Source organism: Nycticebus coucang, chromosome 8 (assembly GCF_027406575.1).
Source record: "Nycticebus coucang isolate mNycCou1 chromosome 8, mNycCou1.pri, whole genome shotgun sequence".
In the NCBI taxonomy this organism is placed as follows: Eukaryota; Metazoa; Chordata; class Mammalia; order Primates; family Lorisidae; genus Nycticebus; species Nycticebus coucang.
This window is the reverse complement of record NC_069787.1, coordinates 8,518,625-8,536,577: the sequence shown is the minus strand read 5'-3', so window position 1 is coordinate 8,536,577 and position 17,953 is coordinate 8,518,625. Positions and strand designations below refer to the sequence as shown.

At 49.3% G+C, this 17,953-nt stretch overlaps 1 protein-coding gene across 2 annotated transcripts in view; it reads left to right on the top strand.

The window, feature by feature from the left end:
• Positions 1-8,930, top strand: part of SLC6A1 (solute carrier family 6 member 1) — a 39,990-nt gene extending 31,060 nt beyond the window's left edge. For both annotated transcript variants that reach the window (XM_053600055.1, XM_053600056.1), the window contains exons 8-16: positions 288-422; positions 603-706; positions 972-1,096; positions 2,366-2,478; positions 2,829-2,960; positions 4,366-4,468; positions 5,536-5,636; positions 6,054-6,221; positions 8,336-8,930. In XM_053600055.1, the coding sequence (XP_053456030.1) occupies positions 288-422; positions 603-706; positions 972-1,096; positions 2,366-2,478; positions 2,829-2,960; positions 4,366-4,468; positions 5,536-5,636; positions 6,054-6,221; positions 8,336-8,440 (1,086 nt within the window). In that variant the 3' untranslated portion in view covers positions 8,441-8,930. The remainder of the gene's footprint in view (positions 1-287; positions 423-602; positions 707-971; positions 1,097-2,365; positions 2,479-2,828; positions 2,961-4,365; positions 4,469-5,535; positions 5,637-6,053; positions 6,222-8,335) is intronic.
• The last annotated feature ends 9,023 nt before the right edge of the window (positions 8,931-17,953 follow it).

Sequence of the window (17,953 nt, the reverse complement as noted above, 5' to 3'; positions counted from 1 at the left end):
GTGTGTGTTTATATGTCATTTTAAAATTTTCCTGCCACCACATGTATTATTCAGATAATTTAGAAGTAAAAACTAAGAGGGTACTGGGGAAGGAAAAAAATAAGCACTGAGCTGGTTGATTCAGAGTCCAAGGAGGAGCTGCAGAAAGGTGGCCAGAGCGGGAATCCAGGAAGGCCTCCTGGAGGAAGAAGAGCCCAGAGCCACAACAGGTGTAGCGGCAGGGGAGGCAGGGCAGAGGAAGCCTGGGGGTGTTGGAGGGTGTCACCGGTCACCCACTCTCCTCCCAGGTGGTCTACTTCTCTGCCACATACCCCTACATCATGCTGATCATCCTGTTCTTCCGCGGAGTGACCCTGCCAGGGGCCAAGGAGGGCATCCTCTTCTACATTACACCCAACTTCAGAAAGCTGTCGGACTCCGAGGTGAGCATCCCTCTGCATCTGAGGGCTCCCCTTGCTAGCTTTAAGATATGTCACTGGCCCTCTCTGACCTTGACCTGGAAACCAGGTTTATTGCCAGGTAGAGCTGGTGAGCACCCGTAGAAGGCTCTGGAGAGCTGTGACTGTGATTGCTTTGACCATTTTTGATAATTCTTCCTATAGGTGTGGCTGGACGCAGCTACCCAGATCTTTTTCTCCTACGGGCTGGGCCTGGGATCCCTCATCGCCCTTGGGAGCTACAACTCTTTCCACAACAATGTCTACAGGTGCGCGGGAGCCCCCCCATTCCCGGCCACGCTCCTCCAGTCCCCAGGCTTTTATCAAGCGTTAAGTCCTTCCTTAATCACATTTGCCCTCTCAGCTCAACCCCTCTGTGAGCCAGTCTCTTTTGTCAACTCCTTGTCGTCGCGTCCCTTCTCTGACCCTGACCCTCAGGCTAGGCCATCCCCTCGATTGCTCCCCCCGCCTCCAGAACCGAGGGACACCTTCCTGCCAGCCCCGTCCCCTGACCCCTACCCTCCTGCTCTCCAGGGACTCCATTATCGTTTGCTGCATCAATTCATGCACCAGCATGTTCGCAGGATTCGTCATCTTCTCCATCGTGGGCTTCATGGCCCATGTCACCAAGCGGTCCATTGCGGATGTGGCGGCTTCAGGTTAGCACCTCACTGTGGAGGGTCTGGGCTCCTGGGGAGGGAGGGGCTGACTGCCTGGTGTTTGCACCAACACCTGGTTCGCAGGCATTGGGCACTCTCTGTGTGCCAGGCCATGTCCCAAGCACTTTTCATGGACTGTACCCCTGAATCTTCCCAGCGGTACCCAATATCTGCCATTATTATCCCATTTCGTAGATGAGGAAACTAAGGCTCAGCAAAGTCACCTGCCCAAGGTCATGGAGCTAGAAAGGTGGTGGATCTGGAGTTTGAGCTCAGGTCTGGCTTGCTGAAAAGCCTGGGCTGTGAGTCTCCTGGCCATACTGGCACACCCAGCACAATCATGGGGGTTTTTTAGAAGAGAAGACCCACTCTTGCCCCTGAGGCAGAAACTTTGGTTCAATTTGGACATGTCCATCACCACAATACAAAGCTCCCCAGGTCTGCGCTTTTATCCCGGCTCCACAAATAATCTCACCAAGTGGGCTGTGCCCACTCTGCTTGCCATACGGCCTTCAGGGCCACAGAGCCTGGAGAGACTCCCTCGCCTGCTCAGCCAGGCGAGCAGCAAACAGCAAGGACCCTCTGCGTGCACGGCAGAGGCCCCCGAAGCTCTGACAGGTGACATGACTTGTCCCTTGGAGAATGAGGCTGTTCTTGTGGGAAAGAAAGCTCCCTACAGAGGTTCTAATCTCCCCTACAAGGACAGCCCCCACCTCATTTCTCATTGGCTACCTTCTTCACCCCCTTCCAGAGCCAAGTCAGGGAGGTTAGTCTCTTTCCTTCTCATGCCGAGGTATCCCCTGATCTTTTGGACACCTCTGCCAGACACTCAAACACATGTCAAACAATGTTCCCCGAGCCTTCTCCCCACTGTGCTCCGCATTGCAGGAAGGGCTCTGTCATCATCCAGTGCCCACGCTAGGGACTCAGCATCATCCTGGCTCTGCTCTCCCTCCCCTGCAAGCCAACCACTACCAGGACCTGCCCCTTCTGTCTCCTATGAGCCTCCATCTGGCCACCTCTCTGCACCTGTGCTGTCCCTACCACTGACCAGGCCATAACAGTCCTCATCCAGACAGTGGCCACAGCTCCTCACTGGTCCCTGGACATAACCCTCGACCCCTGCCCTATTTCCTCATCTGGAGAAAGGGGCTGACAACACTCTCTCAAAAGGTTACTCTGAAAATTAAGTAAAGCTTAGAAAGCAGGTGAGTGTGCTGCAGGTGCTTAGGACCTTTTCCTCCTTCTTTTCTGCCCTTCCCTCCACAGGCCCTGGGCTGGCGTTCCTGGCGTACCCAGAGGCGGTGACCCAGCTGCCCATCTCTCCCCTCTGGGCCATCCTCTTCTTCTCAATGCTGCTGATGTTGGGCATTGACAGCCAGGTGAGGAGCCCACTCCTCCATCCAGAACCAAGCAGGGACAGAAGGCCTCTCCTAGGTCCCCGAGAAGATGACCAAGAATATCAGACCCTTAGAATGTCCCACTGTGTGAAACTTCAGGAAACACTTTAGACAATTCTCCGTTTTCCTGAAGGGGAAACTGATGCCCAGAGGGAAGGGACTGTCCTGAGGTCACACAGTGTGTCAGAGGCAAAGTCAGCCTGCATCCTGGGGGGCTCCTGGACCTGCTGTCCTGACGCTGCTGGGCCTCCTGCCTTCCCTTAGAGGGCTGGGCTTTGGGTGGGATTGGGCCGGGGTCTGCTGCAGGGGGCTGATGTCTTTTTCTCCTAAAGTTCTGCACCGTGGAGGGCTTCATCACAGCCCTGGTGGATGAGTACCCCAGACTCCTCCGCAACCGCCGGGAGCTCTTCATCGCGGCTGTCTGCATCGTCTCCTACCTGATTGGCCTCTCTAACATCACCCAGGTGGGCTCAGTCAGCACCCGGTATGCCCCCAGTACTGCTTCCAGGACCTCCTTTGTCCAGCCCTGTCATATCCCACCTTTCATCTTTCATTAAGCACCATCTCTGTGCCAACCCCTGGGCATGCAGCAAAGAGTCCGATGGGGTCCCTGTCCGCCAGGGGCTCGTAGGAAACATGTCGAGCTAGGAAGTATAGAGCAGAGCTAAAGAATGTAGCCCCTAACCTGGTCTGGGCACCAGGGACTGCTTCCTGGAGGAGGAAGTTTTATAGGAGCTGAGTTGGAAAGGCTCAGAGAAGTTAGCCAAAGAGTCTAAATGGAGTTGACATTGTCCAAAGCTTCTTTTCATTCTCATTTTTCTCTTTGTATTGATATGAATGAGAAATGCTCTCTGCATTCAAGGCCTTCTGAGTCCACTCAGAAGACGTAGACATAACTGATGAATTGTACAATAACTATAAATGACTCTAAAGACATTAGCTCAGCCCCGAGGATCTGATTTATGATCCATAAAACCATCTCTGATCCAAATGCAGTACTGATTCAGGGTTAGTGTTCATTTATTCCTTCATTCATCCACAGTTGTTGAACATCTGCTAAAGAGCTGCCATGACCCTGGAAATTCAGCAATTAATGTGTCAGACACTACTGTGTCTGCTCTCTTGGACCTTCCATTTTGGTGGCTGAGACTGACATACAAATTAGATGATTTCAGAGTGTTCAGTGCCATGAAGAAAAGAGGAGAGTGGAGTACAGAACAGCCACTCTACCTCAGACAAGGTAGGGAGGAGAAGTCCATCTAAGGAAATAACAGTTGAGCTGAGACTTCAATGATGAGGAAGAGCCAGGGGAAGATCTGGGGTAAGCAAGCATGCAGGTGCAAAGGCCCTGGGGTAGGAGTGGGTTTGGGTGTTTGAGGGACAGAAAGGAGGACAGTGTGGCAGAGGCAGAGGGAGTGAACGTGTAGGGCTGAGGGGAGGGGGATGAAGAACCAGACCACACAGGATCTTTCAGGCTAAGGCATGTGGACTGGACTGGAGGGGATATCTCTGTACTTGTTTATATTGTTGTCTTATTTAAGACACAGCAGATTTTAAGCAGTGGAGAGACATGACTGATTTACACTGTGGAAAGATGATCCTGGTGATCACCTCCTATTTCTGCCCTCCGGCCCTACCAGAGATGTTGTGTTTCCCTCTGCCACCTGGATATTTTCTTTCCAGTCCCCAGAGTGTCTGCATCCTTCATGGCCATAAAGTCCTCAGCGCTTCCTCTAATCCACCCTTAAGCCTTCATGCCACAGTGTGGCCTAATCCCGCCCTCATCAGGTCCCAAAGCCTGTCATCTGTGAACTGAATACACTGGCACTGGGGGAAGCGGCCCTGTTCTCACCTCTTTTCCTCTTGCAGGGAGGCATTTATGTCTTCAAACTTTTCGATTACTACTCTGCCAGTGGCATGAGCCTGCTGTTCCTCGTGTTCTTTGAATGTGTCTCTATTTCCTGGTTTTATGGTGAGCATCAACCCTACCTTCCTTATTCATTCATTCGGCCTGTCCTTTCTTCAATCATCATTCAACAAACACAACTTGAGCCCCAGGCCCTTTCCCTATATGAATTGCTTTATTCTTCACAATACAATTCAGTGAGGTGAACACAGGAGGATTCCACATTCTGCAGCTCCACATTAAAACGGGAGCCAACATGTCTTCATCAACTTTAGAATGTTCACAAAGGTTTGGTTGAGATGTTTTTTATCTAGAAAAGGGAAACCAAAACGATAAAAAAAATTTTTTTTTACAGTTACGTATTTAACCAAGCTAGGCTGTAATTAAAAGTGTGCACTGTCTTAGAACAAATAACAAAGGAAGCATTCATTTTATTTGTTTATTTTGTGGCTTAAGTTTCCCGAGCCAACTTTGCAATAGTCAAAAGGCCATTCTTCCCTGCATGTTCGATTGTCACGGCAGATCAAATATTTTGAAAGAGACGTGACATTCTATGTATTCTCTTGTTGTAACTGCCACTTCACCCCCTGTCATTGTCCCTCTGCTTCTAACTAACAGTCAGATCTTCACTGGTCAGCAACTGTGCTTGTGTTTCGACCAGTGTCCAACATCACTGTGGATTGCCCAACTGTGGATTGGGGTTTTTTTTTCTTTTTTGCAAGATTTGAAGTTCTTTGCAGTTGATGGCCAGTTTCTTTTAGAATCAGCACATCAGGGAAGAACCACCCCTGCCCAGCAAAGCCTTTGAGGAATGGCTTTGCTGGGCACATGGTGGGGAGAGGGACCTTGAGAACAGGGGGAACACATCTTCTAAGCACTCTATTGTTGGCAGGTGTCTTCACTTTAGGGAGACTTGCTTTCCTGCACAACCCACATGCTGTGGGGATTGGGCTACTGAAAACTGCTTAGAGAATGAGGATCTCCAGAGTATTAGTCTGGGGTACAGACAAGGAAACTGAGGCTTAGAGAGGTTAGGTGGCTTTTCCATGGTCACACTGAGGAAAAACGGCAGAATTTGGCTTTGAGCCCACAGTTCCCACAGCTCATCCATCTCTCTGCTCCTGGTGTCACAGGTGTCAACCGATTTTATGACAATATCCAAGAGATGGTTGGCTCCAGGCCCTGCATCTGGTGGAAACTCTGCTGGTCTTTCTTCACCCCAATCATCGTGGCGGTAAGAACAAGGCTTGACCAGCTATGTCAGGACGAGGCTAGACCAGGCCCTGGTTGAGGGGGGAGGGCTCAGGTCCAGGGAGAAACTTCTGGAGGCAACTGCAGGTGGAAGAGGCCCCTGGGGTCTGAACCCCACCCTCGTTCTGCTTCCCAAGCTGGTAAGCCTGGAGGAAGGGATTTCTTTTTCTAATGGGTCCCCCTGGAGGGATGTCTTTTCCTTCTGATCTTCCCTGAGAGGGTGCCTTTTCCATTGCTCACAAAGGCACTTTATGTACTAGCAGTGGCCTTGGGTGCAGGACTCCCGAGATGCTGGGCCCTTTAAGAATCAGCCTCAGGGTAGGGGTGGAGGGCAGTGGACCTACTGACTGAAAGGTTGTCCACTCCGGGTGACTGACTGCTCCCTCCTGATCCTCCCCAGGGTGTGTTCATTTTCAGTGCTGTGCAGATGACTCCTCTCACCATGGGAAGCTACGTTTTCCCCAAGTGGGGGCAGGGCGTGGGCTGGCTCATGGCCCTGTCTTCCATGGTCCTCATCCCAGGGTACATGGCCTACATGTTCCTCACCTTAAAGGGCTCCCTGAAGCAGGTAAGCCCCTTTCCACCCTTCACATTGCTAGTCCCCTTCCCTCCCTGTGCTGGGACACAGCCCTGCCCTTTGTGAATTTCACAGTCTAGTGGGGGAGACAGACAAGTGGATAGCTAATGACAATAGAGTGTTTGTCAGAGCCACTGCAATTGGGCAAACTTGTGCCACTTTAGCCCTGCCTGGGGTAAGGAGGATTAGGGAAGGTTTCTCAGAAGAGGAAGCCTGAGTGTAAATCAGACTTCAAAGGCTGAGAAGCATGTGCAAAGGCCCAGTGGTATACACTGCATTTGGTGAGCTGGACCGAGGTCAGTGTGACTGGAGGGTAGAGTGGGGAGGGGCACAAGGAAGGGTGTGGTAAGAGATGAGGGGAGGGGAGTTAGAAGGTCTGGCCAGATCATGAAGGGCTTTGGAAATCAGGACAAGAACTTTGGACTTTATCAGAAGGCATTGGGGAGCCTTCAGGGGTTTGGAACAGGTGAAGGATAGGATTAGATTTGTTCGAAGCTTACCCTAGATCTCCTTTGGGGGCTCAATATAGAGAAAATGTGGTTTTACCCACAAGAAGAGACACAGCAGGAAGGACACGCTATCCCCACCGTCACATGACAGTTCATGCCGCTATTTGTTAATTGCACTCAATTCTTGAGTGCAGTGAGGCAGTGCAGGAGAGGACCAGGTAAAAAGTCACTGGTGGGGCATGTCTGGGCTGAGAAGACATCTCTGAGGAAGAGTGGAGAGTCAGAACACAGAGGGCCATGGCAGGAAGGCCCTGAGGAGTGTTTCTCCACCTCCTTTTCCTGACCGTGGTCCTGTCAGACCCTCTGGGAGCCAGAGCTCTATGGCCTGAGGCATAGGGAAGACAGCAGCACAACCCCTGAAGTGCCCAGCAGCCTCCTTTTTTCACATATGATAGAAAAACTAACCCTCCGAGCTCGGGCGCTGCTTTCCCCATGCATGCCGTCAGCTGTGAACAGAGCCAGGGCTTGCATCCCTTTCTTCTGACTCTAGACCGAAAGCTTTTGTTCTGGGAAGGGGCAAGGCAGATTGGAGGCCAGGGTATAAGCTGCTGGGGCCAAGTGTGCTGTAAAGGTAGTGGGAGGTTAATCTCCTCAGCAGATACATGCTGAGCACCTACTATGTGCCAGACACACAGACTATTGTCAGTGCTGGGGACATAACCATGAACTCTCACCTGCCTCAAGCTTTAATTCTGGTACAAGAAGATAAACAATTAAGAAAATAAAAGCATGGGAGGCCGAGGTGGGTGGATTGCTTGAGCTTAGGAGTTTAAGGCCAACCTGAGCAAGGGTGAGACCCCATCTCTAAAATAATAGCCGGGTGTTGTGGCAGGTGCCTGTAGTCCCAGCTACTCGGGAGGCTGAAGTAGGAGAATCCCTTGAGCCCAAGAGTTTGAGGTTGCCATGAGCTATGACTCAATGGCACTCTACCCAGGGCAACAGACTCTGTCTCAAAAATAAATGCTCACAAAATGGGGATGAGGACTATGGAGAAAAATAAAGTAGGGAGTGCTGGGTGAGGCCTTGCTGAGGAGGTAAAATGCTTGAGCCAAGACCTAAGGAGGCAGAGAGTGAGCTATGTAACTACCTGAAAGGAATGTGGTGTCAGGGCACAGCAAGTGCAAAGGCCCTGTGGCAGGAGCATGGCTTGGGTGTTTGATAGGCAGTGAGGTGTCCCGTGTGGGCAGGGTAGATTAGAGAGGGAATACAAAGGTCTGGAAAATGACGGGAGCCAGATTGTGTAGAGCCTTGCAGGATGTTGGCAAAATGGGAGCCTCTTTTGAGTCCTGATGAGTCAAGACATCAACATGACCTGTCTTTGGTTTCCATGGGCCCTCTCCCACTGCTGTGTTGAGCATAGGACGAAGGGGTGATGAGCAAGAATGGGAGGCGAGGGCCAGTGAGAAGTGACTGCAAGGGGCTGTAACATGGCCAGACACGGCTGTGGAGTGGGTAGAAGATATGGGATGTAATTTGAAGGCGAAACAGACAGAACAGGGCTGAAGAGGAGCTGGGGGAAGGGAACAACCAGTGCCCCACCATCCCAGCCTGGATTGTCCCCCGAGAGCCTCACTCCTTCCTTCCCGGTGCCCTCAGCGCATCCAGGTCATGATCCAGCCCAGCGAAGACATCGTTCGCCCAGAGAATGGGCCGGAGCAGCCCCAGGCCAGCAGCTCAGCCAGCAAAGAGGCCTACATCTAGGGGTGGGGGGCGCTCGCCGACCCAGCACTCTCACCCCCGACCTGGCTGAGCACGACCACCACTTGATGTCCGAAGATAGCTTCTATCTCAACCTACCTCGAGTGGCGAGTCCAGACACCATCACCATGCAGAGAGAGGGCGGTGGGAGGACAGGGAAACCCCTGGGTGGGCTGCCCTGGGCACGGATACCTGGGGGCTTCCAGCACCCTGTGGGCTAGTGACCATTTAACCCTGGGCCCATCAGCATCCAGCGGTCGGCGTTTGTAACGGGCCATAGATCATTTTTATCCCGCCAGAGAGCATGCCTGCCACAGTGAGGCCACTCACGCTCCTGGCTTTTAGTCTCATTCCTGACTGTTCTCTTACTGCCGAAACCCACGACTGTTATCGCGGACTTTGCAGGAGTTGCTTGCCCTCAGCACGCTGCTCTGCACACATGGAAAGGGCCTTTTGTACAACGGGACCTCCAGGGAGAGCTCGCTCTTAAGTGGCAGGGAGCTGGTGGAGCTCTGGCTTTCATTTTCTGGTTTTCTTCCCAAGGCAGCTGGCAAAGTAACCCCCGGAGACCTCAGTCAGTATCCCCAGAGCTGCTTCTCAAGCAGTCTGCGCAGAGTCCCTTCTGAGCATCTCTGCGGCTCACCGCCCTGTCCCCCAGGCCGGTCTGATTGGACCTGGCCCAAAGGCAATCAGTCCAGATGGGCCCTACTTGTTGGAAAACTGCCTCAGGCACAATTGATTTCTTTTTATTGCCATTCCAGGGGCCTCCGGTCCCACTGGGGAAATTCCCTCATGAGGAACTCCAGTTTCTCTTAAGCTGCCCAGTTTTACGGAGTTACAAAACAGATGCAGAGGAAATCGAAGGGGAGGGGTTTGTCCAAGAGTCAAGACAGATCCTTATCTCTTGGTTTCCTTCTTAAACCACCATCCTCACTGCCGCCCCCTTCCAGACTGCAGCCACCGCACCTTCCTTGAAATTCCTCACTGCCACTAAAATCTACCCAGCCTGCTAACTGAGGAGCTGGTGTTAATCCAGAAACAGCCCCCCACCCACCCCTGATGACATGCTTCCGAGATGAAAACGGCTTCATTGGGAAGTATCAGTTGTTCCTTTCTGGAATTGGGCTCTATGGTGGTGGTGGTGGCAAATGGAGTGAGGCCGGTTTCTTGCAAGCTCCAGTAACTCAGCGTTTCTCATTTGCCAATGGGTTCCCATGTAGCAAACGGTATGTCACACCCTGTAGCTCCTTTGCTAGTTTGCTCACAAGCTGTGTTTTATGACTAATCCTTAATAACTATGGTAAATAACTGTGACTGTGGGTTTTTTAATCTCTTATCATTCTCATCCAAAAGTGACCAGCATACCAGTTCTTGCAATAAGATATTACCGTCGGAATACTAAGCACATTATTGTAGAGAAAAAAACTATGTGTACACATATAAATGCACACACATGCACATTCATCCTTCCGCGTGGCACGTAGGGTCTTGTTTGATATTGTGTAGGAAATCTAAAAGCTTTTCCTGAGGTCATCTGTAAAATAGTCTCATTGCTAAGGCATCCCAAATGCCAAGTGGTGAATCCATGATCAAAACGCGTACGTCTTGTTAAATTATAGGGTTTAGAATGAAAGGAACCCATCACTGTGTCTCCTAGTCCCAACTCCCCCTCTCTGTGTGAATTCCTTTAGAATAAGGGCAGAAAGACTTCTAACTTTCTCTTTGGTCTTCAATGTAAAACTGAAACTAAGTCTTTCTAAGACAAATGCAGCGTATTTAATATTTGTAAGCAATTCTAAGTGAGATGTTTGGCAAGAAATCCCCTAACTGATTTCCATCCAAACCTATCTTATAGAGCACAATATTAAGTGTCGTACAATTACTGTGAAAACTGTGAATATGTGTAACTTTTTTTTTTTAGTATTTGCCCAGGGGGGGGGAAAAAGATACTGTATTATCTTATATGCTTTTTTTTTTGCAATAAGGATTTATTCTGAGAACACCAAGTAAATCTATCTCTCTATAAAAAATATATGTTATATATACATATTCGAACTATATACAGAGCCTGTTTTAAAAAAATTGCAGTATTATTTAGTAAAATTATCTGTTCTATGGACCAAATGTAAAATATTTATAAATGAAGATGCATTTTAAATGTCTATAAATGGTGTCATTACTAGAGCACGGGCATTATGTAAGTTTCTAAGAATTTAGAGGAAAAATAATAAAGGTTCTATGATATCCAACATCAAACCTTCAATTCTTTGGGGTTGAGGCACAGAAGCCCCTTCCATTAGATGTACACCACCACATACGCACAAAACCATTTCTCCCCTATGCAGAGAGATCGGGGCTCAAAATCCAGCAAAATGGAGCTAGACTTCCTCCGAGTCCTACAATGAGTAGAAGTAACACGTGTGAATGCGTAAGGGCAGCCCTTTCACAGGGCATGTGGCCAACTCAATAAGGCTCTGAAACTATAGGATCATAGGATCATAGGATCACGCTTAGTTAACAGCAACAGCCATTGCTTTACTGATTCCTCAACCTTTTGATTTTTTCAATCTTATTTAGAAAAACTTGAATTCTACGAAGAAGTAGTAAGCATTGTTCAATGGACATCAGCATACACTTCGCCTAAATCCACCAGCTGTGCACATGTTACCACATTTATTTTAACTCTGTCGGGCAAGGTTCAATCTGGGGAACACTATGAATGAAACAGTGTGCTGAAAGGAGACACCTGTTGGGCAGCGCCTGTGGCTCAGTGAGTAGGGCGCCGGCCCCATATGCCGAGGGTGGCGGGATCAAACCCAGCCCCGGCCAAACTGCAACCAAAAAATAGCCGGGCGTTGTGGCGGGCGCCTGTAGTCCCAGCTGCTCGGGAGGCTGAGGCAAGAGAATCGCGTAAGCCCAAGAGTTAGAGGTTGCTGTGAGCCGTGTGACGCCACGGCTCTCTACCGAGGGCGGTACAGTGAGACTCTGTCTCTACAAAAAAAGAAGAAAGGAGAGACTTGTTACAGAAACAAGACCTCAGACCTCAGTGAGGGTCTGAGAGGGTGATGGGGGAGCAAAGTTCCTCACCAGAACAAGCAAAAGAGGAGCATGCACCCCGCCTTTCACTGCTGTTCCCGCTGCCCTCCGTGTGTAGCTTAGAGACGCCCCGTGAGCACCAAATCTCAGTGGAGCCACAGTGTGTAGGAGCTGAGTGCGGCGCCAAGCCAGGGCAGCTGAGTGCGTTACGTCTACAATTTGAAAATCTGCAGAAACAGGGCCTTTGACAGCCCTGAGAGGACACGCTCTCCGTTTGAACCAAGAACGTGCTTTGAACCCGGAAGGAAGGTACTCTAAGAAACACAGCTGCCAAGGAACCCTACTCTGCCCTTTCTTACACAAGCGACTTCTCTGTATTGGTCAGCCTCTTGAAGTGAAAGTGATGGCTTGGCAGGGAAGGGAAAGAGGGGGCAACCTACATTTTCTTTTTCTTGCTCATCAATAAGTCGGAGGTAGTGAGTGTTCGCAGAAGGTGGGCACCTCAAGAAGTGAAATGAAGGCCAGGCACCGTGGCTTGCACCTGTAATCCCAGCACTCTGGGAGGCCAAGGCAGGTGGACTGCTTGAGTTCAGGAGTTCAAGACCAGCCTGAGCAAGAGCAGGACCCCATCTCTACTAAATAAAGAGAAACCAGCCTGGCGTTGTGGCGGGCATCTGTAGTCCCAGCTACTTGGGAGGCTGAGTCAGGAGGATCACTTAAGCCCAAGAGGTTGAGGTTGCTGTGAGCTGTGACGCCACAGCACTCTACCCCAGGGGATAGAGTGAGACTTTATCTCAAAAAAGAAAACAAACAAAGAAGTGAAATACTTATGATGTTGTGCAGATTTCCACTCTTCTGGCAGAAACTGCACACGCGTGTGTGAGCAAGGAACTACCTACCGTGTAGTTTCACACACGAGTCAGATGCTTTTCTTTCTGTGCATACACACTACAAAGATGCACGTAGACTTTGTGCTAATAATTTAAATTTTCCTTTATTTAGAACAACATTAAATAGAAAGTTAAGAAGCACCACAACCAGGTGAGAGGAAAACCAGGGAAGGAAAGAAAAGCTTTATATTGTAGTACCTTCCAAGGACCCTTTTCCTGCTTTTTAAACAAAAAAAGCCCCACATTTTCCCTTTGCACAGAGCTATGCAAATTCCGTAGCTAGCCCTGGGAAGGTTCAGGGAAGACGTTTCCTGCTGGTTTTCGTAGCCACCCGCGGATGTCTGGTAGACGACCTAGAGCCACTGTGGTCAGCAAGGCACAAAGCAGGGCCCAGCAATGGCAGCCAGACCACTCTTGTCCCTCTGCGAGGTGGCTCCCCCTGCACAAGACTCTAAAGGTCCCACGCAAGCAATAGCTTCTGCTTCACTTGTGCATTCCAAAGCCAAGTTGTCCAAATGTCTGTCGACTACTTCTAACCTAGAGCCATACAGAGAAGGGGATTCTGGAAAATATAGTTTTGTAACCAGTTTGTACTAGCACAAAGTTTAACCAGTTTCTAACCAAACTACCAGTAAAATACAAAGGTCTCTGTCCCCTCCCGCGCACACACATGAGGTTATTATTATTGTTTTGTTAAGCCATCTGAGGATGACTTGGCAACATTTGGACCCTGCTCCTCTTGAAACTTGAGCACGAGTCCTCTAAGAACAAGGACTTTCCCTTATGTAACTGTAATACATTTATCAAATCTAGGGAATTTCACAAGGTTACGATACTATTGTGTCATCTACAGTCCATATCCAATTTTTTCTTTTTTTTTTTTTTAGAGACAGAGTCTCACTGTATTGCCCTCAGTAGAGTGCTGTGACGTCACAGCTCACAGCAACCTCCAACTCCTGGGCTTAGGTGATTCTCTTGCCTCAGTCTCCCAAGCAGCTGGGACTACAGGCGCCCACCACAACGCCCGGCTATTTTTTGTTGCGGTTTGGCCGGGGCTGGGTTTGAACCCGTCACCCTCGGTATATGGGGCCGGCGCCCTACCGACTGAGCCACAGGCGCCGCCCCCATATCCAGTTTTTCTAATTGTCCCGATAAGGTTCTTTAGAGCAACTCTGTCTGATCCGGGATCCAGCCCAGGATCACACAGGCACGTTGCCTTGTCTCTTGGCAAATCCTGCTGAGCACCTGTCACCTGCCATGCAGATGACACCACCAGTGTCCCCAAGTCACACCGGACAGGATTGGTCTGCCCCCAACACTTCTCTCATTTCAGAAGGAAAATCGGGAAGGCATTCTCTCTGCCACTCTTTTGCTCTCCTCTGAAACAACAGCCAGGGTTTCCTTATGGGCTGTTTGAGAAACAGAAAGTGTTGTTCCCTCAGGAGAGCAAATGAGGGGCTAACTTAAAGAAGTGGCTTAGATCTGCCATTCAATCCTGTAATCCCCCTACTGGGCATATACCCAGAAGACCAAAAAGCACATCATAACAAAGATATTTGTACCAGAATGTTTATTGCAGCTCAATTCATAATTGCTAAGTCATGGAAGAAGCCCAGGTGCCCATTGATCCACGAATGGATTAATAAATTGTGGTACATGTACACCATGGAATATTATGCAGCCTTAAAGAAAGATGGAGACTTTACCTCTTTCATGTTTATATGGATGGAGCTGGAACATATTCTTCTTAGTAAAGTATCTCAAGAATGGAAGAAAAAGTACCCAATGTACTCAGCCCTACTATGAAACTAATTTAGGGTTTTCACATGAAAGCTATAACCCAGTTACAACCTAAGAATAGGGGGGAGGGGGAGAGGGAGGGGAGGGAGGGGGGAGGGGGGTAAAGGGAAGGGGATTGGTGGGGTTACACCAGCGGTGCATCTTACAAGGGTATATGTGAAACTTGGTAAACGGTCTGTAAAGCTAGTGAATGATGCCCCATGATCATATCAATGTACACAGCTATGATTTAATAAAAAAAAAAAGAAGTGGCCTCCTGTCTGAAAGGCACTGGCTGCTCCTCCTCCCCTCTCTCCGCTGCACGGCTGTCTGACTGTAGCTCTCCTGGCCCTTTGACTTTGAGCGCTTAGAGGTCAAACTTGAAGAAAAGCAATTCTGCAGTCTGAGCCTCAGCCTCCAAGCCTGGCAACCACAACTTCCCTCGGCTCCACTCCCTCCCTTCTCTCCTGGGTCTCTCCAGACCTCCCCAGGTTCTCTGCTCTCCAGCTTTTTCAAGGAAAGTTGGAAACCAGTTAGAGAGGGCTCAAGATTGAGAAGAATCTTAAAACTCATTTCATTCTTTTCTGAGCCTTAATTGTTTTTAGAGAAGTATTTCTCCAGCTGCAGCGCACAAGGACACCACCTGGGTGGTGGAATCTTGTCAAAATGTAAACCCTGATTCAACAGATTTGAGGTGAAGCCCGAGATTCTGCATTTTGAACAGGTGTTCAGATGGTGTTGATGGTATCACAAAGATACTTTGTATCCCAAGGATCCAAAGAAAAGGATCCCGGCTCTTCTACTCAGGAGGAACTTTCCATCTTCTTAGGAAATGGATGGAGACTTTAACTCAAACTTTCTTAAGCATAAAAAAGAGTTCGCTGGCTCATCAAAATTTCCAAGCCATAGTTGGATCCAAGTGCTCATAAGATGGCCTCGAAAGCCAGTCCCTTCTCCTCTCTCAGAGATCTGACTTTCTCTCTCTGAGAACTGCTTTTCTCTGCCCTGGTTTTACCCTCAGACTTTCTCTACTCTTAATGACAGGGGGAAGGAAACCTCCCAGGTGCTTCAGGCTTCTGGCCTCCCAGACTGGCAGCCATGTTATAAAGTGAGCTTCTTGTCCCTAATACTTTTGTCACACTCCTGAGACTGGGTCTCATTGGACTAGGTCTCACTGGACTGGCCTAGGACATAGGCCCATCTAACCAGTGTGGCCAGAGCGTGCAGACTGGCCAGGCCTGGCCGCCTGGCCACCTGTTGAGTTGTAAGGTGGCACAGTTGGGGTGGGGATATGAACTGAGAATCAGAAGAAAGGTGGATCCCCAAAGGAAAAAGGAGGAAACACACATAGATGCTAGGGGGAAAAACACAGCAAAAGCCCGTGGTGGCAAACCACTATCTTGCCAGATAACCGTCAGAGAGGCCTTCCTTGGCACACGGGACCCAATGGTCGCAACTGCTCCAGTTTCCCTTATGTGGCAGACCAATCAAGAAGGCAGTTGGGGAGGAACCAGGAGAGTCCAAGGTGGGTTGAACAGGTCCAGGGTAGTATTGATCGGTTGGCCGAGAGGTAGAATTCAGGAACGCCACCTCCATCTGGCCCAGACTGCCACTGTGGTCGCTACACTGGACCACGAAGACAGATGCTGACTTGTCTCCCCCTCCTGTCATGCCCCTGTGGTCCATATGCTACAGCAGCCAGAGTGATCGTGTGAAACGTCAATCAGCTCATGCCACCTCCCTATTCTAGGCCTCCAACAGCTTCTCTGCTGCCTACAGAACAAAGTCCCATCTCTCTGCTCCGGCCTGTGATGCACTCCCTGACCTGACCTCCACGCCTGTCCCTTCCTCCCTCACTTAAGGCACTTGGCCAAACAGGCCATCTCTCTGTCTCTTCAGACCTCCAACACTGTCCTTGCCACCTTATGCATTCACTGTTTCCTAGGCTTGGGGGCTATGGGGTCACCAAGGAGGCTCCTGATTTAGCCTAGAAAGTCAGCAATGCCTTGCTGGGGAGGGAGCCACTTAAGTCAGGGACAAATACAAAAAGATCACAAATACAGCTCTCAATTCCTGATGACTTAGACATGGGAATTTGGTCACACGCCAGTCCCAAGCCTGCCCAAAAATGAGCATGAGAAGAGGTGATACGGAGGCCACAGGGGGCAGAGTAAGCAAAGGCCTAGGGGTCGGGACACAGAGGTAGCTCCATCTTAGGAGGCCTTGGGACCATTACCCTTGCTGGTTCTCCTACCTGGTCTGCTCTTCCCCGCCTCCTCACTGAGGCCTTCCCTGACCCCCCCAGTTAAAATAACACACGCTCCCATCTCTCTCTGCCCCCTTACCATGTTTATTTTTCTTATTTTTAGCACTCACATGCTTATTAACTTACTGGCCATCTCCCTCTACTCTGAAGGAAACTCCAGGAGGATGGAGACACTTTGTAACTCTCTACTGTGTCCTCAATGCCCCGAACAGTGCCAGACACACAGTAAAAGACCAACAAATACGTGAAGGAATGAATGAGAGGCTGAATGAATGGCCGTCCAGATGAGCAGCAAATGTCAATGAAGCGGCCATCAAGGGCACCGGCTTTGGGGTCACACGGACCCTCAAGTGAGTCCTGGCTCTGCTGCCAGGACTGAGCACCTCTGAACACGTTGCTTAAATGTCTTTGTTCCCCAGTTTCCTTACAAAGTTGTTGTTAAAGTGAAATGAGTTAAAACAAGCAAGGCTCATAACGCCGTGCCTGGCCCAGACTGAGCGCTCAAAACAGAGCAGAGTCAGTACAGCTGACTGTTCCCTGACAAGGACCTCTTTAAGCAGGATCTGTCCCCTACCCACAGCCCCATGTTTGAAGATTTTGTCGACCAAACCGTCGCTTAATCACTAAGCTGTTTCCCCTTTTTATTAATCAGATGTGCCTCCTAATTAGAGCTCCTGATTAGCATGAGGTAACCAGGGTGACAGCATTGAGTTGATATCATTCTAGGCAAAAGCAATGTGGCATTTGGGGTCCCCACTTACCCTGGTGGTGGGTGATTATGCAATTTCCTCTGGGCTCTCTGTAGTGTGGAAACAGAGGCTCTGGATGCCCAGTGGGTCTCTCCAGGGACCTTTCAAAATCCAAGGCCTCAGGTGGGATCTGTAGCTCACAGAATGCTCAAGAAATTTTGGCTGTGGACTTTGTATTTCTCCTCTTAAAGCTACCGTCACACAGAATGCTTTGAGGAAGGAATATTTTCCAGGCTGGGTGACCACAATCCTTGATCCAACTTACAGAAAAGATCACAAATACAGCTCTCAGTCCTGAAGTTCAAATTTGCAAACCTCTCTCTGTCCTTTCGGCAAACTTGTAGCAGCAGAATTTCTGAGTCAAAAAGTCTGTGTGTTTTTTAAAGTTACTCATACCTAGGGCTAACTTGTCCTCTGGAAAAGTTGTGCCCATTTTTATTGGCCCTAGAACAGGTGTGCCATGAAAATTTTTAAAAATTGTTAATTAAATTATTTTTGAAAGAAGTTCAAAGCACAGTAAGTGTATCCTTTTTTTACTCTTTTTTTAATCAACATAATTTAAGTGTGCTGCAAAAGTTTAACTATGGATTCAAGTATGCTGTGAGATAAAAAGGTTGAAAAATGCTGCCCTAGAAGTACATGGTAGTGATAATTTCCCCACACCCTTTCCAAAACCAGGTCTTGCTATTTTTAAAACTCTTTTTCAGTTCCATAGCTAAAGATAGATCAGATGCCGGATTTTTTATTTTTTTCTTGTGCTTTCTGTATTTATTTTGTGAGTTTATAGCTCCTAGGC